Below are 21542 nucleotides of genomic sequence, written 5' to 3'. Positions count from 1 at the left end.
TGTGGTGAGATTCCATTGAGTTTTTAACAGTGCTTCCTTGCAAAATGACTTTTTTTGATGTACTGCAAGATGTAAAATGGACATTTTTTCATGTAGTGTTTTGAGAACAATTCCAATTGTCATCAATGAAAATCAGTGGCGGTCCGGGAATTTCCTAGTGACGCCTTCAGCTATCGGAATCAATCCAACCCTCAAAAACTATTTTATGGCTATTAAACCTCTACTGCAGCTACAGCTGCGACACATAAAAAATAATCAATAATAACCTCATACAATTGAAATATTATTTAGGAATATGGCCATATTTTACTCACCAAAAAGGAAGCTAACAGACAATTTGGAATTTTTTAACAAATGGACAAAATATAATATATGATTCAGATATTTCTTAGGCCAGCAGAGTAGGCCTTGAAGGCCCTGACGGCACACCACTGCTGAAAATATTGTTCATTTTGTGACACTCTAACGTGTATCTTCAGATTACCATACACTGCGCATCGTCGGCCTGAGTCTTACCGGAGTCCTCGTCTTTCTTTCCTTTCTTTTGCTGTTCGGTAAGTTATCAAGTGCTAAGCCAGAATTGCCATTTCTCCACCTCAAAAAGACTTTTTTGACCTGACAAAAGGAAATTCTTGCTAAATTCATCATTAAAATGATATCTAAATGTAGTTGTTGTTAGTATCTCTATGGGATGTTATTCCAGATTTGAACCAACATCTGAAGTTTAGCCTTTTATAAGTGTTATTCGTACTGTTTATTATTCTCTAACTTGATCACGTTATAATAGCAGATTGAAATTATGAAATCACGTTATGATTTGTTAACTTGCCAAATTGCTTTAATTCCAGATGTTGATATCAATGTGAAATGCTTTATAATGTGGAAACTATCATTTTATTATGTAATATAATGAACTCCTCCTGTTACCCTTATACTTTTTTTATGTAATACACATAATATTGGGTAAATATAATTTTGGAATGTTGCCCCCGCTTCCAATTTTTAATTATGACTCTTTTTTTAATCCTTACAGGCGGCAAATTTAGTCGCTGTCAGAAAAAGGTAAGTGGTCGTTCTTTCGTAGGATTTGAATTTTGCTGGATTAAATTGTGATAACAGCATTTTTTTGCTGATCTGAATATGAAAAAATGCAGTTTAAATTCAACTAAAAATGTGTAATATGACATATTGTCTCTGTTCAATGTTGATAGCAATCACGAAACGATGGCAGCTGAGGTGACAAGATGATGGATGGCATGATTGATATCCCATCCAATCTTTTTCAATAAAAGAAACATGTAACCTTGTTGGTATTTTTTTTTAAATATCTGAATCATATCAAAACAATACAATGTAAATCAAAATTTGAATGAAACAGTTGAATCATCATTTTATCACACAATTTATGTATGGAATTGTCTGAGAAATGTTATTATAGTGAAGTTGCCCCTCCTCAAAAAAACGGAAATAATCATGATGAACATTTAAAAGTGTTCAGATCATAAAATGTGTCATTTCAGTTTTAACTTAATGTCTGGTATTTGTAGTAACCATAATGGCCACTAGAGGGTGCGCTAACGCAAGCGTGGAAACGAGCGGAAATGATGTTGGTCATAACAGGTGTTCATTTTAATCCTGTTTAGATTGAATTTGTTTGTATTCAAGCCAACGCGGAAAACAAATCCCATCGTTCTTTCTTTTCACGCCACTTTTTACCCTCGATGCAAATCTACCTGAGGGGGTTGACAAAATATCAAGTTTAAGGTGACCAGATGCAAGGTTTGTTTCCAGTTTTGATCAGTTTTGAATGGAATATGTAACCACTGAATGTCTTTTTCAAAATGATCCTGAGAGGATTGCTTTTCCATGCCATCTGGGACTTAAATTTGTGTTTAATGTGGCCTCAGACATTAATTAGTGAGTTTGAGTGACAATCAGAAGTAAGTAACTTTTAAATATTTTATAGATGACTTCATAAGACATAGAAAATGATATATTGTGACGTCTTGGGACGCAACCTCGATTTCAATTGAATCGAATGCTTTTATTGTCGTTATATAATGAGATTTAATGCTTCATCAACAAGTGCGCAAATAACAACAAAAAACAAACAAACAGACAAATCAATAATCAGCAAAATAGTGTCAGAACTGGACAATTTCAAATGAACTACGACCGCCGGTTCCCTAAATCAGACCAGGGACATGCAAAGCACCCCCAAAGGGCGTGCATTCCCTCAAAACAAGAAACCAATCCGCAATTAATTTATCGGCCTTAAAACGAAACGTGACCGATGATATGATCTATGCGTATCATCCATTATAAATGAATCAATAAGTTAATTTATTTTGAAGAAAAATTGACAATATAGTTAAAAAAATAAATGACATCGATGCAATTTAAGAAAACAATTGTAAAACTAAAACGCGAGTTTGCCTTCTTGTTTTTACATAACTGATTTCTCAATGTGACGTTCATAACCTCAAAATGATTAAAGTCAATATATGTAAAGCACTTTCGTTTAAAATGAAAAAGTTAGCTCAGCAGTAAAAAGTGCTTTATTCCTCGTCATCACCTCAAAATGTCATTTTTCGGCACACCGTAAACGGAGAATCCCCGTACGGTACTTAAACGTCAGCAAGTTTTCAAACGTTATTATCTTTGTCTAATAGTTGACTTTTACAAATCAAACGTTTCCTGGCTAAATCCTTCTTTCCACGGGATTGACCATTTCAGGTATGCCACCCCCTTGTGGACGCATCTTGCCACTTTCTTACGTGGAATGATTCAATGAATGAGACCAAAGGAGTGGACGGGGAGAAAATTCCAATCTGGTTTTCCCAGTTGGCTGCCCGAGGCTTCATCAGATGGCCGATCGGCCAGTTGAGGTAAGCGCGAGAAGCCATTTTAAGTCCTGATAACATCGCTCCGTAAACACACGCTGTAGCGGCGGCCGGGTGTGAGAGCGCCGAACGCTGGGCCTTCCCAGAGCCGTTTAGACGAGCAGCCGGTGCTGACAGCACATACAAACGGCGTCAGAGTGAGTGAGGGAAGCAAACAACAGGTGGGAGCATGTGACGCTGCTTTTAAAGCCCCCCCGAGCCAAAAAGGAAGCGCTTTTTTTTTGCTCTTGAGATAAGAAACGCAATACAAGTGTTCATTCAGAGGATTAATGCAATTCATTTTTAAAAGAAATAAGCAATATGTTGTACAAGCGGTTGGAGAAGGACCCAATTACCTTAGCATGCATGTTTTTGGAATGTGGGAGAAAACTGGAGTACCCGGAGAAAACCCAAGGGATTGAACCCATGACCCCAGAACTGTGAGGCCAACGTGCTAACCACTCCCAATGAAATTTGGTAGATCTACAGATGTGTAGGCAATGAAGCCCGATATACATAGTGTATATAGTGTACATAGTGTATGTGTATATATGTGTGTAAATATATATGTACATGTGTATGTATATATGTGTATGTGTGTGTGTGTATATATATATATATATATACACACACATACATATATATATATATATATATATATATATATATATATATATATATATATATACACACACATACATATATATATATATATATATACACAAATATTCACAAACATATACACACATATACTTGTATATACACATATACGTATATATACATATACACACATATACATGTATACATACACACATATATACACATATATATAGACATACACATATACGTATATATACATATACACATATACATATATACACACATATATACATATATACATACACACATATATACACATATATATATATAGACATACACATAGACATACATACATACATATATATATATATATATATGTATACACACACATGCACATTTATATTTATATATATATATAGACATACACATAGACATACATACATATATATACACACACATATACATATATATATATATAGACATACACATACATATATATACACGTATATACATGTATATACACATATATACACATACATTTATATATATTTTTTCTTTTTAAATTTTTTTTTAAACTGTAGCAGTGCTAATCAAAAATGATGGACTTATTGTTGCCATTATGGACTTATTGTTGCCAGTAGTTTTGTAACAGACCATCAACAAACTGGGCAGCTGTAATTTATAGCCATCAAACATCAGGGTCTGTTTTCCGCACTTGTTATGGTAAGGGGTCACGGCCTTCAGCCTGTAGTAGCACATTAAGGCTTGTCTTTTTTCCCCCCCCTCAATAATTGTTCTTATATAGATTTTATTATTTTAGTAAAATAAATGGTAAATGTATCAAATGTAGCTTCAACAATGGCTGACAACAATTCTGTTTCTTACTGCGTGTTTGTGCGTATGCATGAGGTCGGCCATAAAAGCGTGGGAAAGCGATAAGATCAGAAAAGTGCGGCTGGGAAAAGTGGCCCACATCCACCATGTCTTCTATTTTCACCTGCCGTCTCTTTTCCGTTGTTCAGTTGGCCGTGTCCATCCGCATCACAAATCAATATTTATATTTTTCTATGTTGAATGACAGTTTACTGTCACTCACTTGCATCACTTTGAATGTGAACGACACCAGCCCTGCATGAGTTTGCATTAATATATGAGAATAGGTATACACATATATATATACATATAAAAATACCCCTTATGCAGTGTTTTGGTAATGCTAAAAAAAATTAAAAATCTAAATAAAATACACTTGCTCCAAAATGAGCGCTGTATCAGTTATGCAAAATAAAAAAGCTCCGATTCAACAGAGATTAGATTGAGACTAAAGATCAAATTTTTAATTCATTTATTTTGATTATCAGCTTTTTAATCTATGAAAAGGCATAGCATCTATTCTTCTAATTAAGTGGTTTATTCCATTCCAGGTGAGATTCCCTGTAAAGCTAAACATATAACAAAGAAACAAAAAAATATTGCGCATTCAAATACAAAAACACTTGATTTTTCAAGCACCTTCTAGCTCACATGTGTCAAAGTGGCGGCCCGGGGGCCAAATCTGGCCCACAGTATCATTTTGTGTGGCCCGGGAAAGTAAATTATGAGTGCCGACTTTCTGTTTTAGGATCAAATTAAAATGAAGACTATAGATGTATATTAAATTTCCAGATTTTCCCCCTTTTTAAATCAATAATTGTCATTTTTTAATCATTTTCTCTGTGTTTTTAGTTCATTTTGTAAAATCTAAAAATATATTTAAAAAAAGCTAAAATAAATATTGTTTTAGATCAATAAAAACAGAATATTCAAAATCAATAATTGTACATTTTGAATCCATTTTTTCTGTTTTTAGTTCAAAAATCATTTTGTAAAATCTAAAAATATAATAAGAAAAGCTATAATAAACATTGTTTTAGATCTATAAAAAAACGGAATATTCAGGGCTTTTAATCCAGTTCTTTTAATGCATTTATTTAAAAAAATCTATATATTATATCTAAAATGGTCCGGCCCACGTGAAATCAAGTTGACGTTAAAGCGGCCCGCGAACCAACCCGAGTCTGACACCCTTGATTTAGCCTAATGCTAATATACAATAGTAAACCTCATTATACAAATACAGCAAAAAAAAAACATTTTTAAAAATTGTGAAAAGACTCAAACTCGGACACGGTTAAAACAAAAATTGGGATATTTTTTTGTCCAGATCACCCAGCCCTTATTTGCATTTATCATTTTTACATCCATACCAATGACAGCAATATACGTCCTATTCATTTGTATTGAGAGGCCTAAAACAGGAACCATTTTGCACTTTAACCTGCAATTGCACAGTCGTTTTTTACAAGGTGTATGAAAGTGTGTTTGTATGTCAGCGAGAGGTGAGCGCGGCGGCTCAGTCCCACGCAGCAACGCCTCCGCGCTGGCAGCCATCTTGGAAGAGATGGCATTGCCCTGGCATATTTGCGTGTGCGTGCTCTCACGTGAGTGGCTGTTGTACCGTGTCGCCAATTCACATGCTTCCTGCCTCCACTCCCCCACCCCAATTTACTCCTTTCTCGCCGCTCCAAAAGCTCTGCCACGCCTCCTTTTCATTTTTTAAACAACAACAACTAACCCCCCCCACCCCCATTTCCGCTCATTTTGCACCCCAGCTGAATTAACACGCCTTCCCCGCATCTGCGAAGAATCCTCCCGTCGGGATGACACGCTCCGGCGTACGCCGCCGGCATCACGCGTGATCGCCGAAAGCCTCGCCGTTCGCCACCCGCCCGTTAACGCACTGCAGCAAAGTGTGCCGCCGTTCGGGTTCGCCCAATGCGGAGCCTCGATTGACGGAGAGGGGGAAAAAAAGCATTTTTTTTGCAGCTCGTTACTTCCCTTTTGAAACAAAGCAGAATTAAGTAGGTTTCTAACGTGGCACGCTGCCTCATTTTCAAGCCTCGAAACGTCGATAATGGCGCGACCTTGCCAGGAGTTTGCGCTCGGCCCAATTCTGACCTTGTCGATGGGCCACGCTAATGCTAATGTCATCCTAGCGCAGGGGTCGGTAACCTTTTGGATAGAGAGTCTAATGCACATGTGTCAAAGTGGCTGTCTGGGGGCCAAATCTGGCCCACCGCATCATTTTGTGTGGCCCGGGAAAGTAAATCATGAGTGCTGACTTTCTGTTTTAGGATCAAATTAAAATGAAGAGTATAGATGTATATTAAATTTCCGGATTTCCCCCCTTTTAAATCAATAATTGTCATTTTTTAATTCATTTTTTCTGTGTTTTTAGTTCAAAAATCATTTTGTAAAATCTAAAAATATAAAAAAAAGCTAAAATAATCATTGTTTTAGATCTATAAAAAACTGAACTTTTAATCCAGTTCTTTTAATCCATTTATTTAAAAAAAATCTAAATATTATATCTAAAATGGTCCGGCCCACGTGAAATCAAGTTGAGGTTAAAGCAGCCCTCGAACCAACCCGAGTCTGACACCCTTGATGTATATTATATTTCCAGATTTTCCCCCTTTAAATCAATAATTGTCATTTTTAAATCCATTTTTTGTGTTTTTAGTTCAAAAATCATTTTGTAATATCTAAAAATATATTTTTAAAAAGCTAAAATAAACATTGTTCTAGATCTATAAAAAACAGAATATTCAGGGCTTTTAATCCAGTTCTTTTAATCCATTTATCATTTTTAAAATATATATATATATCTAAAATGGTCCGGCCCACATGAAATCGATTTGAGATTAATGCGGCCCGCAAACCAACCCGAGTCTGACACCCATGGTCTAAATAATAATAATAAATATGATTAAAAAGGCATTAGAGGTGCCATCAACCTTAGTGTTGACATGACGCTCCTATTGGTGCGTTCAGGTCTCAGCAGTTTCCATATTTTACCTCAAAGGTTAACAGAGAGCCATAGGCACCCATAAAAAGAGCCACATGTGGCTCCCGAGCCCTAGCTTCCCCACCCCGGCACGAACACGTCTCGTCACGCTGACGTCTTGCGCCAACCCGCCCACCCCGCTTCTTCTCCCACGTGCATCCCTCGCCTCCCGGAGGCGACCGGCGATGTCACCGCTGATGGAGATGAGTCATTTGTTTTGGGTGCGAGTCCGTCCCGGCACTCCTCGGTGACACTTACAGGAGCCGCTTGGCCTTTTTTTTTCCAGGCCGTACGTCAGGCCTTATGATGATCACTGTCTGACGGAGAGTGCGCAACCTGCTCCGTGCTGTCGGCCCGGCTCATATCAAGCCTTTTGACCAGCCTGCCGCCACCGCCGCCTCTCCCAGGCCAGGCCGTTCGTGTCCTCTTTGGCTGCCGGGTGCTTTTAAATGTGTTGTCCATGAGTGAGTGAAGGAAAGGGAGAGTTTGACACATGGCGCCTTGTGAGCAAGTGTGGGCCTTCCTGCTCGCCTCCAACGGAAAGATTTCTTAAAGTATACTTGTGCCGATCCTTGGCATCGCTATAGGTGTCCAATGAGGCTGTTTTTGGTGCCGGATTAGGCGGATTAAGTCTTTAGGATGGTTGGGTGGGGGCTCGGAGTCAGATTTCGTGTGTTTGCAGTTTTGGGAATCAAAGTATGTGATTGGATGGGCACCAATTCAGGGTGCGAATCCGGGAGCGAGCAAATCCGGCGACGAATAACATGTACACACACGCCAATAATACGCAATTTATTGATAATTTTGAGAGCGAGCGAATCCGGCGACGAATAACATCTACACACACGCCAATAATACGCAACTTATTGATAGTTTTGATATTAGATATTTAGATATTAATGCTCTTACATTGTCAATGCAATTGCAAACTCACTCTCTCTCATGATTATAATTTTGAGAGCGAGCGAATCTGGCGATGAATTGTCCGTTCGACGAAATGTCCGGCGGCGAATCCGTCGACCAAACGTCCGTTCGACGAACTGTCCGTTCGACCAAACGTCCGGGGGCCAAGTGTCCGTCGACCAAATGCCCGTCGACGAAACGTCCGGTCACGAGCTGGGATAGGCTCCAGAACCCCCCGTGAGCCTTATGAGGATAAGTGGTTCAGAAAATGAATGACTATACATATACTTAGCTAACATTTCCGCCACTTTTTTGGAAGTGCAATATTTGGAAACTTTCTCGAGCAGAATTTCGTCATCATTTACCACTAGTATGTTTTATTTTATATTTTTACCATTTACACTTCCGTACCTAAAACTGATCTTCATTATGACTTTTAATTTCGAGTGTGAATGCTTGTCTGTCTCCTCGTGCACTGTGATTGGCTAGCCACCAATTCAGGGTGTCCATAGCTATCTAGGATAAGCTCCAGCTCCCATCGCGACCTTTGTAAGGATCAGCACTTCAGAAAATCAATGAATTTTTCGGGGGTGTCTATGTACAGTCAGTATACGTGTTCGCCCCCGAGTCAGCGGAGATACTATGATGCTCAGAATTGTTGCGCTGGCTGGAAGCGGGGTGTTTTCCCGCTCTGTGAATTGAATTTGCGAGTCTGTCGGACAGTGCGTGTTATTTTGTGTGTGTGTGTGTTCTACCTGTTATATAATAAAAAAGTGGAGGCAGAGTGTGTTGCTTCTACTGCCACACTAAAGCGGCTCTTTAGTGGGAGTGAGAGAAGCCACAGCTCACCTCAGCTTCCCTTTTTCACGAACAGATTTGGTTGTGCCAGGTTTTTTTATTTTTATATTTATTATTATTTTTTGCATTTAAAAAAAATCACATTTCGGGCGGCCCGGCAGCTTAGTGGTTAACGTGTCGGCATCACAGTGGGGGAGGTCGGTGGAGTTTGCATATTTGTCCCGGGCCTGTGTGGGTTTTCTCCGGGTACTCCGGTTTCCTCCCACATTTCCCCCCCCCAAAAAACATGCATGGTAGGCTGATTGGACACTGTAAATTGCCCCTAGCTATGAGTGATTGGTTGTTTGTCTCATCATGCCCTGTGATTGGCTGGCCACCAATCCAGGGTGTTTTCTTCTTGTCTTTTATTCATTGAAAGTCAAATACTACTAGTCCTCTTTTCAGAAGCGCATTATACGTGATTTTATTCACATCTACAATAATTCCGACAGGGTCATCATATCTTTTTAAGTAAGATTCCTGTTTGCGCTGAAGAAAAGAAAAATCGTGTTATATTAACTTAAAAATTGTAGTAATCGTCACATGAAATAGTTTGCCCTTGAGCCATTTAAATTCATTCATACAATTTAAAAAGATGTATTTTTTGATTTAAATTTCTGGAATGTATGCCTAATCAAAAATTTTGAACTAAAAACACGAAGAAAAACGGATGAAAAAAAATGCAATTACTGATTTAAAAGGGGGGAAATCAGGAAATGTAATATACATCTATACTCTTCATTTGAATTTGATCCTAAAACAGAAAGTCGGCACTCACAATTTACTTTCCCGGGCCGCACAAAATGATGCGGCGGGCCAGATTTGGCCCCCGGGCCACCACTTTGACACCTGTGCTCTAAAATGACTCCACCTGTCTTGAAATATCACCCCACACTATATCCCTCCTTCAAAAGTATGAACCAGAACATTGAAATCCCAAAACAAGAACTTTAAAACCACTTCCAAGGGTAAATCCAAAGCGGGGCGCGCAAGTCCGCCGGTTCCATCCGGGATGCGCGCGTCTCCATCCCCCCCGCATCTTGATGAGGATGGCGGGGGTGGGGCGATGGCGCTCCGTCCCGGTAAAGGGGAGGAGGCATCGGGCCACGGAGGCGGTACTTTCTCGGCGGTTGCTTTCTCGGCGCCGGAGAGAGCGCAGGACCAGGGCTGGAGGAGAGAGACCTTGCCGAGGGGGGGGGAAAGCGCAAAAAAAACGAGCCCGAGCCGAGAACTGAAAGCCACCCGGTCCAGCACGGACCCTCCTCGCCTGCCGTGCACTCTTCCTTTTCGGAGGGGGGGACTGCACCACGTTCCTCTGAACTATTACTGCTTTGAATGGCATGTGGCTTGTAACTTTACTTCTGCTGTATTCTTTGCAAGAAGGTAGGATGGACTCTGGTTCTTTTTATGCTCTTCTTCTTGCATGTTTTGCTTGAACCAGACCGCGTTTACTTTGGAAAAAAAGGGCGCTGATTCGGGTTTTTTGGATTCGGCTTTTGTCCAGTCAATGATGATGATGACAAAGCCTATGTGAGATTATTGTTGATTATTGTTATTTTGGATTTTAGAGGTTTATAGTGAACTTTTAGGGGGGTTTGTGTCTTGGCAGGGTTTGAGGGGGACGTTGGGATGGAAGTTCTGAGCAGGAAAATGAATGCGCACTGATGTTGGAGTGCGTAAAATGAGCGGATGGCGCTAAAAAAAGCGGGTTGCTCATTCGTTTGAAGGGAGAAACGGTGCAATTATTCGGTTTGATTCATGTGAGGAGTGATTATGAATATGCAAAAGGGGATTAATTGTGGTGGTGGTATTGCTTGGTGGGATTTCGGTACCTTTGGGTGTTTTTGTGTCCAAGTCCAATGGGAAAATATGACTTGAATGTACTTTTTTTTTTGCATTGGAACAAAGGGAAGCTGATTTTCAGGGTGATGGATTTAAAAAAAAAAAATCAAAGTAAATGAGCACAAAATTGGTGCGTAAAAAGCGAGTCAATGCGTGTGCGTCCACGCGGGAACGGCGTAGGGGTCACGGCGTGTCGGTGGGAGATAGGCGAGCACTTTCTGGGAGAGTTGAAGTCATTTTGGGAGATAATTGCGCTCGGTGGGAGACTTTTAAGACGCTGCTTTGTTAACATTGCAATTTATCGATGAACAAGCAAGCCGGGAGGGGAGGACGGAGGGGAGGGTGGGAGTTGGGTAGGGGAGAGCATGCAGATGCCGTCGTTATCAGCCCTGCTCTAATTATTCATCCTCCATTTTCTCCGGCTCCAGATTCCGCTGATTGGCTTCACGGGAAATTCTGCAGATGGGAGCTTGGCGCTCTCGGCTTTAAAAATCTAAATTGCAGTTTGAATTCGGATTATAGGCCTTCCAGATCGATGTGATCTGGAAAACCAGTCATGTCATCAAGGTTTTGTCCTCAGTATTCTATTTCTAAATGGCATTTATCATATAGTTATTCATGTTGGAGTCTGAAAAAGATAGGACACCAGTTTTGTGGGTCCTCATCCTTGGCCTCGGAAGCACCCTTGTTTCTTTTTCACCGGATTGCAAGGTGTTTGGGTCGTACCCATTGTACAGCCCGTCCCGTGACTGCACATCGCTCGTGCGCGTGGGAGGGTCGGCGGCCGGGGGCGTCGTGCAGCCACCGGAGCGTTAAGAGAGAGGACCGAAGATGGGAGAGATAAGATAACGCAGGGGGGGAAACAAACTTCCACGTCACTTGTTTTTATCCAGCGCCATGTTCGACTCACTTTGCACGCTCCCCTTGTTTTTATATTATGCCAGGTGCATTCAGTGTGTGTGTGTGTGTGTGTGTGTGTGTGTGTTTTCCGTTTGATGAACTTCATCACCAAAGGCAGATGCACGCATTGGTGTATACTGCGTATTTTTCTGCTGGGCCGCGCCTGGAGAATGGCACACCTTTTTTTTTTTTTTTTTGCTTCCCCCTATTTTGCAGAGAGACTTTGAAAAATATTCTGATTACGTATATGATATTCATTTGGAGAATGCGCTCTTTAAAAATGTCTTTTGGCACTTTTTTTTGCTGCAGGGAAGGCCTGGGAGGCCGACATTGTGTGACTCGGTTTTACATGCATTATGGCAACGTTTCATTTGATGAGTGGCTATTTTTGGTCATTTAAAAATGTTATTTTATTGTTAAGGTCAAGCTTTTATAGGACAAGTTGCTATTTTTGGTCTTTAAAATGTTATTTAATTGCTAAGGTCAACCTTTTATAGGACAAGTGGCTATTTTTGGTCATTTAAAAACGTTATTTTATTGTTAATGTCAACCTTTTATAGGACAAGATGCTATTTTTGGTCATTTAAAAATGTTATTTTTGTAATTTTTGGTCATTTAAAAATGTTATTTTATTGTTAATGTCAACCTTTTATAAGACAAGTTGCTATTTTTGGTCATTTAAAAATGTAATTTTATTGTTAAGATCAACCTTTTATAGGACATGTGGCTATTTTTGGTCATTTAAAAAATATATTTTATTGTTGATTAATTGTAATTTGGGTTTTTATGTAGTATAATTCTATTTTTTCTTACTAAATGCCTTCATAAATGAATAAAATGTTAGTTAAATCTAAATAAATGAATTCAAAATCCATAGAAAGTAGATTTTTAAAAGAATATTTAACTCATGGCTCTCCATTGATGGTGATAACGTCCAATTGATGTAAACTGGGAAGCCCGGTCACGTTTCAATGTGGTTGATGGGGACAGATGTCCAATCTATTTCGCCTGGTAAAGGCTGGCAGCCGTCCAAGTCAAAATGACAGCCAATGAGTTCGTTCAATGATGCACCGTACTTTGTGAGACAAGCTAAAAAGCACAAAGTACAAATAAAATTGGCTCGGCGAGATTGCTTTGCGGGAGCTGCTCTTTGCCATAATTATTTCATCATTTAACAGGATTCCGGTTACAGCCAGTTTTAGACGGCAGGCCCGGTGTTGAACGTCCAAATGGAAGCCGTGCCGTCGTCGTCATATTTACGTACTCGAGTCTTTGGCCCAATTTGCAACATGTAGAATTTGTTTACGAGCTCGGCCTCTAATCAAAAAGCACTTTCTTCCTTTCCCAGTCTGTTCAAAGCCGTCTTTCTGCGCATGCGTGTTCACATGCGGACTCCAAAACGCTTAATTGTGGGATGAGTCACGTCGTGGTTGCTCTGAGACTGCAGAAGTGCCTCCATTGTAGTGTTTCACCACTGAAACCACCTTAATAATAAAAAGAATACTTTTAATTTTTGACACAAGAAGAACAAACCACTATTAGTATCGAGTAGTACAGGGGTGTCAGACTCAGGTTGGTTCGCGGGCCGCTTTAACGTCAACTTGATTTCACGTGGGCTGGATCATTTTAGATATAATATTTAGATTTTTTTTAATAAATGGATTAAAAGAACTGGATTAAAAGCCCTGAATATTCAGGTTTTTAATAGATTTAAAACAATGTTTATTTGAGCTTTTTTTTAATATATTTTTCGATTTTACAAAATGATTTTTGAACTAAAAACACAGAAAAAATGGATAAAAAAATGACAATTATTGATTTCAAATGAGGAAAATCTGGAAATTTAATATACATCTATACTCTTCATTTGAATTTTATCCTAAAACAGAAAGTCGGCACTCATGATTTACTTTCCCGGGCCGCACAAAATTATGCGGCGGGCCAGATTCGGCCCCCGGGCCGCCACTTTGACACATATGGTCGAAGTCAAGGCTGTCAGACTCGGGTTGGTTCGCGGGCAGCTTTAACGTCCACTTGATTTCACGTGGACGGACCTTTTTAGATATAATATTTAGATTTTTTTTAAATAAATGGATTAAAAGAACTGGATTAAAAGTCCTGAATATTCAGTTTTTTATAGATCTGTTTATTTTAGCTTATTTTTTATATATTTTCAGATTTTACAAAATGATTTTTGAACTAAAAACACAGAAAAAATCGATTAAAAAAATGACAATTATTGATTTAAAAGGGGGAAAAATCGGGAAATTTAATATACATCTATTCTCTTCATTTGAATTTGATCCTAAAACAGAAAGTCGGCACTCCTGATTTACTTTCCCGGGCCACACAAAATGATGCGGCGGGCCAGATTTGGCCCCCGGGCCGCCACTTTGACACACGTGGAGTAGTAAATTGGAAATGAATTCACGTCAATCTACTGTGTCACACCAGAGCATTGTGTGGATCCATTGTTTAGCTGTCAGCTTGCAGCCATGAGAGAAGAAGCTGGAGAGTGGACATGTCAATCTCAGGTTAACTCGTCACCTGGGTTAACTCCATCTTTCTTGGTTAAGTGTCGGCGCGCTGCGTTTGGCAGCTGAATGCGGTTGAAAACTCACACTGGCTTGTCCAGCTGACCCAGTCCCCCGGGCTTCTTCTCTTTCTAAACGTTGTCTAGAAATAAAATCAGCATGTCGGGTAATGTCTGGGTGAAAATTAAAAATGTACCTTTTTTTTTAATTATTAGTTTAGTTTAGTTTAGTTTTTAACACCCTGAACGCATTGCAGTGACATGATGAAGGAGTGAGTGTCGACTTTCTGTTTTAGGATCAAATTAAAATGAAGAGTATAGATGTATATTAAATTTTGTGTCTTTACCTGGAAAGAATCTTGCTTAATACATTGAAAAAGACAGAATATCATCTTTCTGATATGTAACAGTTGCAGAAAATGTAAAGAAAAGACAATATTTCCAGAAAATGACATTTAATCACTGTCTGTATTATTTTAGCCAATCATATGTTAGAACCCCTGATTACCTGCCCTTCCTAATGACATCACTAATACCCACAATCACATACGTACACCTGTGGTTGAGTTAACCAGTGTGTACGAGAATGGGTTTAACTGACAACATAAAGACAACATTTCCAGAAAATGACATTGGGGCAGACATTTAATATTTAATCACTGTCTGTAATATTTCAGCCAATCATATGTTAGAACCCTTGATTAGCTGGCATTCCTAATGACATCACTAATACCCATGATCACATGGTTGGATTATTTCGTCCATTTTCTGATGTCAAAAATTTCAAGCCAGGGTCTTTGCCTTTAACATGTTTTACCTTAGACCCCAGACTTTTTCGTATGCACTAGTACGTACTGCTTTTTTCATTGTATAATTATACTATAACGTTTGATCATTCCAATTTTTGAGTAATTTCATATTTCTTTCCTCGCAATTGAGTGTTTCCAAAATATATACCATGTCTGCAGTTGTGTAAAATTACTACAGACAAGCACAATTGCATTCTTTTAGTCTTTCTTATCCCAAAAAGTTAAATTTGAAATTACATTAAGTTCTTTTTGACCCGTCTACGGTTTGCTTTTTTTCACAACAAAACAACGGAACGAAAATCCACCGATATTGGCAATCTCATAATCTTTGCCAGAATATGTTATCGTATATTTTTGTGTAGTTTACCACCTGGTGTGTGTGTGACAGGTTGTCTCCTCTCCCTTGGAGATTGACGCATATATTGACAAATATCTGACAATCACCTCTTTGACAATCACGCCACCTCTTTGTATTTTCTCTCTTTCTAACCAGGAAGCAATTTATGACCGACCACAGCTCCTGGGGGAATAATAATAATAATAAAAAAGAGTATACGCCTTTACAAATCTCATATAAAAATCGGCAATAGAAACCCTCCTTTTTGAAGAGCTAGTTGTGAATTTTTTAAAATGCTGAACCGGTGCCTAATGTTTTTCTGATAATGCATAAATTGTTGACAAGAGTTGTTTACCACCCTCTGCGCCGTGTGCACGTGTTTTTCTGTATCCGGAATACATCTAGAAATGACACTTGGAAATCAATCTTTAATGCTCTAATCTAGCTTTAATTTGACAACTAAGGAAACGGACTTTCTTGTACGTGGATGCTGTGTCTGTATTCTAAAGTCAGTTTTATTGGATTGTACGTATGTTTGAAGGCAAGAAATTATTGAACAGTTTTTCAACACGTGATGATTCTCACTCTGTGTGTGTATGTAAAATAAATGTAGATGAAACAGAAAAAAACTGCATTATGCATAACGGCTCAGCATAGGCAATATCCTTGCTTCTCTAGCATACATATTCATAGTCCATTTTTATATCCACTGCAAAAACAGAGGGGAAAAAGCGCAAATATATTTGAGTTTGCAGTGAACAAGTGCCTCCCCCCAAAAAAAGAAGCAGAAAGAAAAGTAAAGATTAAAATGGAGCGTTCAAGGCTCACCCGTGGTGTACTTCACCTTCAATGAGTCTGACCCTCTTTATTGTAATCATGGCACTCATGCTTGAAGAAAGCAATCAAAATACAGTTGGCGAGGGCTGCTCCGCCAACAAAGGAGGTGTGATGGAGACCCCCGGGTTATTGAAAGGACACTTGGGTCACTTGTCAAACGTTAGTGTATTGCTGTCTCCGGTTGTGAGTGACACCATTTCCCAGGATTTTTCACATGAACCCTCATTAGGAACAAGTTTTTCTTTGATTTGCGTCCGCAGGTATTGTTTAATGCCACGCCCTCATCAAATTTACAGCCAAATGAAAACATGGCAACCCGGTGGAAGAGTGGTTAGCGCGGTGGTAGAGTGGTTAGTGCGGTGGTAGAGTGGTTAGTGCGGTGGTAGAGTGGTTAGTGCGGTGGTAGAGTGGTTAGCGTGGTGGTAGAGTGGTTAGCGCGGTGGTAGAGTGGTTAGCGCGGTGGTAGAGTGGTTAGCGCGGTGGTAGAGTGGTTAGCGCGGTGGTAGAGTGGTTAGCGCGGGGGTAGAGTGGTTAGCGCGGTGGTAGAGTGGTTAGCGCAGTGGTGTCACAGTTTTGGGGTTGAGGGTTTGATTCCTGGTCTGACCAGAATGTGTGGAGTTTACATGTTCTCCCAGGGCTTGTGTGTGTTTTCTCTGGGTACGCTGGGTTCCTCCTAAATTTCAAAAACATGCTAGGCTAGCTTTGAATTGCCCGTAACTCTATGATTGGTTGTCCTTTATCTCCTTGTGCTCTGTGATTGGCTAACCACCAATTCAGGGTGTCCTCTGCCTGGTCCCAGAAGTCGGCTGGGATAAGGTCCAGCACCCCCCACGACCCTAGTGAGGATAAAGCAGATCACAAAATAAGATGAGATGAGACATTTCTCATTGGAAAACACCCTTTTATGGAACAAAACAATTTTTAAAAATAAATATTTTTGGAGAGGTGCTTTTTTAAAATTGTGAGAATGAATGAGTATAAAAATGTTTTAATTCGAAATTGTTTATTTCATTATGATATTAGTCATTGTTTCTATGTGATACAATATAGGGAATGTGATTATTCTGGAATAAAAACAGGGCTACAGCATCTTTTGTTTGGGACAAATCCACTTTCATTCATTTCCTGTAATTACAGTGGCAAAGGTTGATTTTCGGGCTATGAAGATCTTCCGTGACAAGTGTGGTCATCCATCTCATTTTTTTTGTGTGAAATATCCAGCGCCAGCTTGCTGGGTCAATCGGCCACCTGCTGATTGCGGCGAGGCGTTTACGTCGTTAATTCCAAAACATGCCATCGCTGATTAATCGACCCGAGTTAACGTTGAATTGCATTGTTGACAGTTCCATGAACTCTACCGTCCACTTTCTACTAGCGCCACCTACAGCCTTATTCTTCAACGTTGATACCGATTAGGCATTAGCCGTGTCTAACGTAGATGTTGCATTAGCTCGTAAACACCCGCACGCCAAAAAATACCCGTTAACGTCGCAGTTTTTGACGAAAGAAATGATGAGTGTTCGTTTGAAACTCGAATTCCCCGTTCTATTTTTTTTATGGGATGTTTACTGCAAGTTGACGGGTGGTTTATGTCGTTGTTATGTTGGCACTTTCCCCGAAGGCCGTCATCTGTGGAGGCTTCCTTCCCCGTGTCAACTCGCTGACCTGGATTCATAGCGTAGGACAATAAAGCCATTAGCCTTCCTACATCATAAGCTCTTGCTTTTGGGATGTTTTGGCTCTATGCTTAATCATTCCCACATTTTTTTAGGACGGTGTTACTGGATGGTTTATGGTTTGTTTAGATTTGAACAGATTATCCCGTTTTAGAGCATATCACGTTAAAGTGCGATGGTTGGATGGATCAGATGGTGTTTACCTCGTTTGAAACACGGATGACGTGTCAGCAAAACGTTGGTTCACTCGGTCTAAAATTCAAGGAGAAGCAGGTCACTGGTAGCCATGTTTGTTAGATTTAAAAATGGTCAATTTGATCCTTACAAACCAACGGCATGATTCGACGGGAAAATTTATACGTTTCTTTGTCTTCTGCTTATCTTCACGAAGGTTGCAGGGTCATTGATTTTCATTTTAGGTGGAAAAATGTTCTATTCTGTACTTGAGTGTGTTGCTCTCACATCATTGAATTGAATGCTTTTTATTGTCATTATTCATGTATAATGAGATTTAAAAGTACATGGTAGTGCTTGAAAGTTATGATGTAAAAACATAAACAAAATTGTGTATCCTAGCTTGGGTTTAATTATTTGGTAGTATTTCCAAACAGTATTTTTGAAGCAAAAAGTATTTATAGTAGAGCAAAAGGACGTAGTTGCAACAGCTTGTGGGCACTTTTTCTATGATAAACAGTCCCAAATTCTAGGTAATTTTAGAAAATAGGTCCTATTATAAAAGCTAAAATGAGCATTTCTGGTTAATTTAAGGCTCCTTTAAATGGTTGCTATAGTATTGTTTTATCTTAAATGAGTATGGATGTGATTGGTTATATTTGAATAGCCACATGCTTGTTATAAGGGTGTGCACAATTATACAAGCTCTTTTTTGTGGTATTAAGTTGATCTCGTCTTTTAATATTCTTTGACTGATTTTTTTTTCTCTCCAGTTTTTTTTGTAGTTGTTATTTTCTCATTCTCATAATTTCTGCCAAAAAAAACTTGTGGGAATGTCCCATTATTTGTGAGGACTGTTTCTACTGTTGACCTACTGGTACTAAAATCCAAAACTGTACGATTAACAATGCCAAGAGGAGATGATTAATAAAGTGTCATAAAACAGAAAAACTACATATACGTGAATACTTTGTTCATCAGATCGTGGCACTAAGATTTGTGTAACATATTTCTCCCGTACAAGAAGAACTCATCCTTATTCTTGCTATCAAAATCTTCATCCTTTCACTTCATCAGTGGTTATTAATGACACCCTTTGAGGGCGACCAACCTTAGAAATTAGCACCATAGAGTCTTTCAATATCCATTGATGGCTTTTATTCAGCATCCCATTGTCTCCTGGGACATGGAGAATTGTGCTAATCCAGGCATTATTGACACAATCCAGGAAAAATGGATTAATTCACTATCCTGGTTTGAAATGAGAATTTTCTCATAGCGTTTTAGCTTAGTTTAGCACTTTTTTTGGTGTCTTCCGCCCCCTTTAACTCCCCCACAAGCCCCCATTTTAAGAGAAATATATTTCCTACCACCAATAATAATCGGATTTCCGTGGACCAGCGGTGGAGTGGCTGTTCCCTAACCCATACATTACGGGTTTGATTCCCTCCCCTGGTAACATCGTCTAAGTATTGAGTAGTATTGAGTGACATGAACGTGGAAAGTTGACAATAATACAAGTATAAGTCCATTTTTCAATGAAAGTCTTGGACCAGGAATGGACACAAAACCCGCAAAAGTATCTGGCTCTCAATTTCAGGGGAAATTGAGATGAAAAAATATCTGTAATGACACCAATTCTAAGATTCCAACACTGTCAATTTAAAAGAAACAAAGACCTGATCATATTTGTTTCGCTATGTGATATTTTGCATCGTTCTATGTTGTGTCTTTGAAAGACTTTTTGACAATGAGTCCAATTGGTTGGTCCCACCCCAACGAGTCACCCTTTTTTTCTCTCGTCCAAACAGTCAACGGTGAGGATGTTGTCTCTACGCGGTTGTACTTTGTGAACGCCTCCCTGCAGCGGGTGACCTTCTCCAGCTCAGTGGGGGTGTCCCTGCCCTGCCCCGCGGGCGGCGCCCCCCATGCCGTCCTGCGTTGGTACCTGGCCGCCGGAGACGACATTTACGACGTGCCCCACATCCGACACGTGCACGCCAACGGCACCCTCCAGCTCTACCCCTTCTCTCCCTCCGCCTACAACAGCATCATCCACGACAACGAGTACTTTTGCACCGCCGAGAACCAGGCGGGGAAAATCCGGAGCCCCAGCATTCACATCAAATCAGGTGAGGCCACGCCCATCGTCCTCATTTCAATGGCTTGAAGTTGTCGGATTTGTAAACCGGATTTAACCTGCTCTATTTTAAAGCATGGGAGTCACCAAACGGTTCGGTTCAAATCAGTTGAGATCGGTTCAGATTGGTTCAGTTCGGATGAGTTCGGTTCGGATGAGATCGGTTCGGATGAGATTGGTTCGGATCAGATCGGTCCAGATCGGTTCGGATCAGATCGGTCCAGATCGGTTCGGATCAGATCGGTCCAGATCGGTTCGGATCAGATCGGTCCAGATCGGTCCAGATTAGATCTGTTCGGATCAGATCGGTCCAGATCGGTTCGTCTATGTTAACTTTGCTTAACTTTATCACGCAACACTGTCAAACTTGTATTTTACGTTATTAATATTTTGTTGTTTCCAACAACAAAGTGAGCTTTCTCGCATAAAACACAATAATCCATTCAAATTGTTATTATGATAATTTGATATATACATTATATACAAACAAAAATATATGCTTTTTTCAAACTCAGGACTTTTTAGCGCTTGTTACTCGCAAACCAGTAGATTTGTTTACTGTTAAAATTAAAAAATATAAAATTCTGTAATTTAACAGTATATAAGTCGCAGGCCAACCTAAACTACAAAAAAAAGTCGACCAATCAATTCCACTCTTTTGGTACTGCGCCATTTTGGAGTCTAATGGAAAGTAGCCAAAATCTTACAAGCACAGCTTTGGATGAATATCCCCCCAAATTTATCGTCTACTAAAATGATCCACATTTTTACGGAGTGCTGCTGACCTGTCCGCACTTCCTGTCAAGGTCAAAAACTAGAGAGGGAACGTGTTACTTTTCACACAAATATACGCACACACACACACACACACACACACATAGACGCAGCATCACTAACTCACGCCAGCATGCATGCCTCCCGCCTCCCAGTCTCCCAGTCTCTCCATCTGTCCACCGACTGGAAAGTCCCCTAACCACATACACACACCACACACACCACACACACACACTCCCACACCAACAGCGACGTACGCACACAGAGAGCCATTTTCGTCAAGCTGGCTCTCGGTTTGTCGCTGCCAGCTCTTTGTCGGCGTGTTTTGGCAAGGACACTTTGCGAGAGTCAGCTGCAGACATGGAACGACGTGAGCGCAATCATGAGAAGAAAAAAAACAAAAAAGCAAAAT

At 39.8% G+C, this 21542-nt stretch overlaps 1 protein-coding gene and 1 long non-coding RNA gene across 4 annotated transcripts in view; both read left to right on the top strand.

Moving 5' to 3' along the window:
- The first annotated feature begins 1658 nt into the window (after positions 1–1658).
- Positions 1659–7764, top strand: LOC144083365 (uncharacterized). The gene is made up of 3 exons (XR_013303536.1): positions 1659–1779; positions 2737–2888; positions 7655–7764. It is a non-coding gene; the product is annotated as an uncharacterized LOC144083365 (long non-coding RNA).
- A 2498-nt stretch (positions 7765–10262) lies between these two features.
- Positions 10263–21542, top strand: part of dscaml1 (Down syndrome cell adhesion molecule like 1) — a 97576-nt gene continuing 86296 nt past the window's right edge. For all 3 annotated transcript variants that reach the window (XR_013303535.1, XM_077611139.1, XM_077611138.1), the window contains exons 1-2: positions 10263–10491; positions 20028–20348. Coding sequence is in view for 2 of the 3 variants with exons in the window: in XM_077611139.1 (XP_077467265.1) it covers positions 10449–10491; positions 20028–20348 (364 nt within the window). In the remaining variant the exon portion in view is untranslated. The remainder of the gene's footprint in view (positions 10492–20027; positions 20349–21542) is intronic.

The sequence above is a fragment of the Stigmatopora argus genome, chromosome 10 (genome assembly GCF_051989625.1).
Source record: "Stigmatopora argus isolate UIUO_Sarg chromosome 10, RoL_Sarg_1.0, whole genome shotgun sequence".
NCBI classification, from domain to species: Eukaryota; Metazoa; Chordata; class Actinopteri; order Syngnathiformes; family Syngnathidae; genus Stigmatopora; species Stigmatopora argus.
This window is presented reverse-complemented; position numbering and strand designations above follow the sequence as displayed.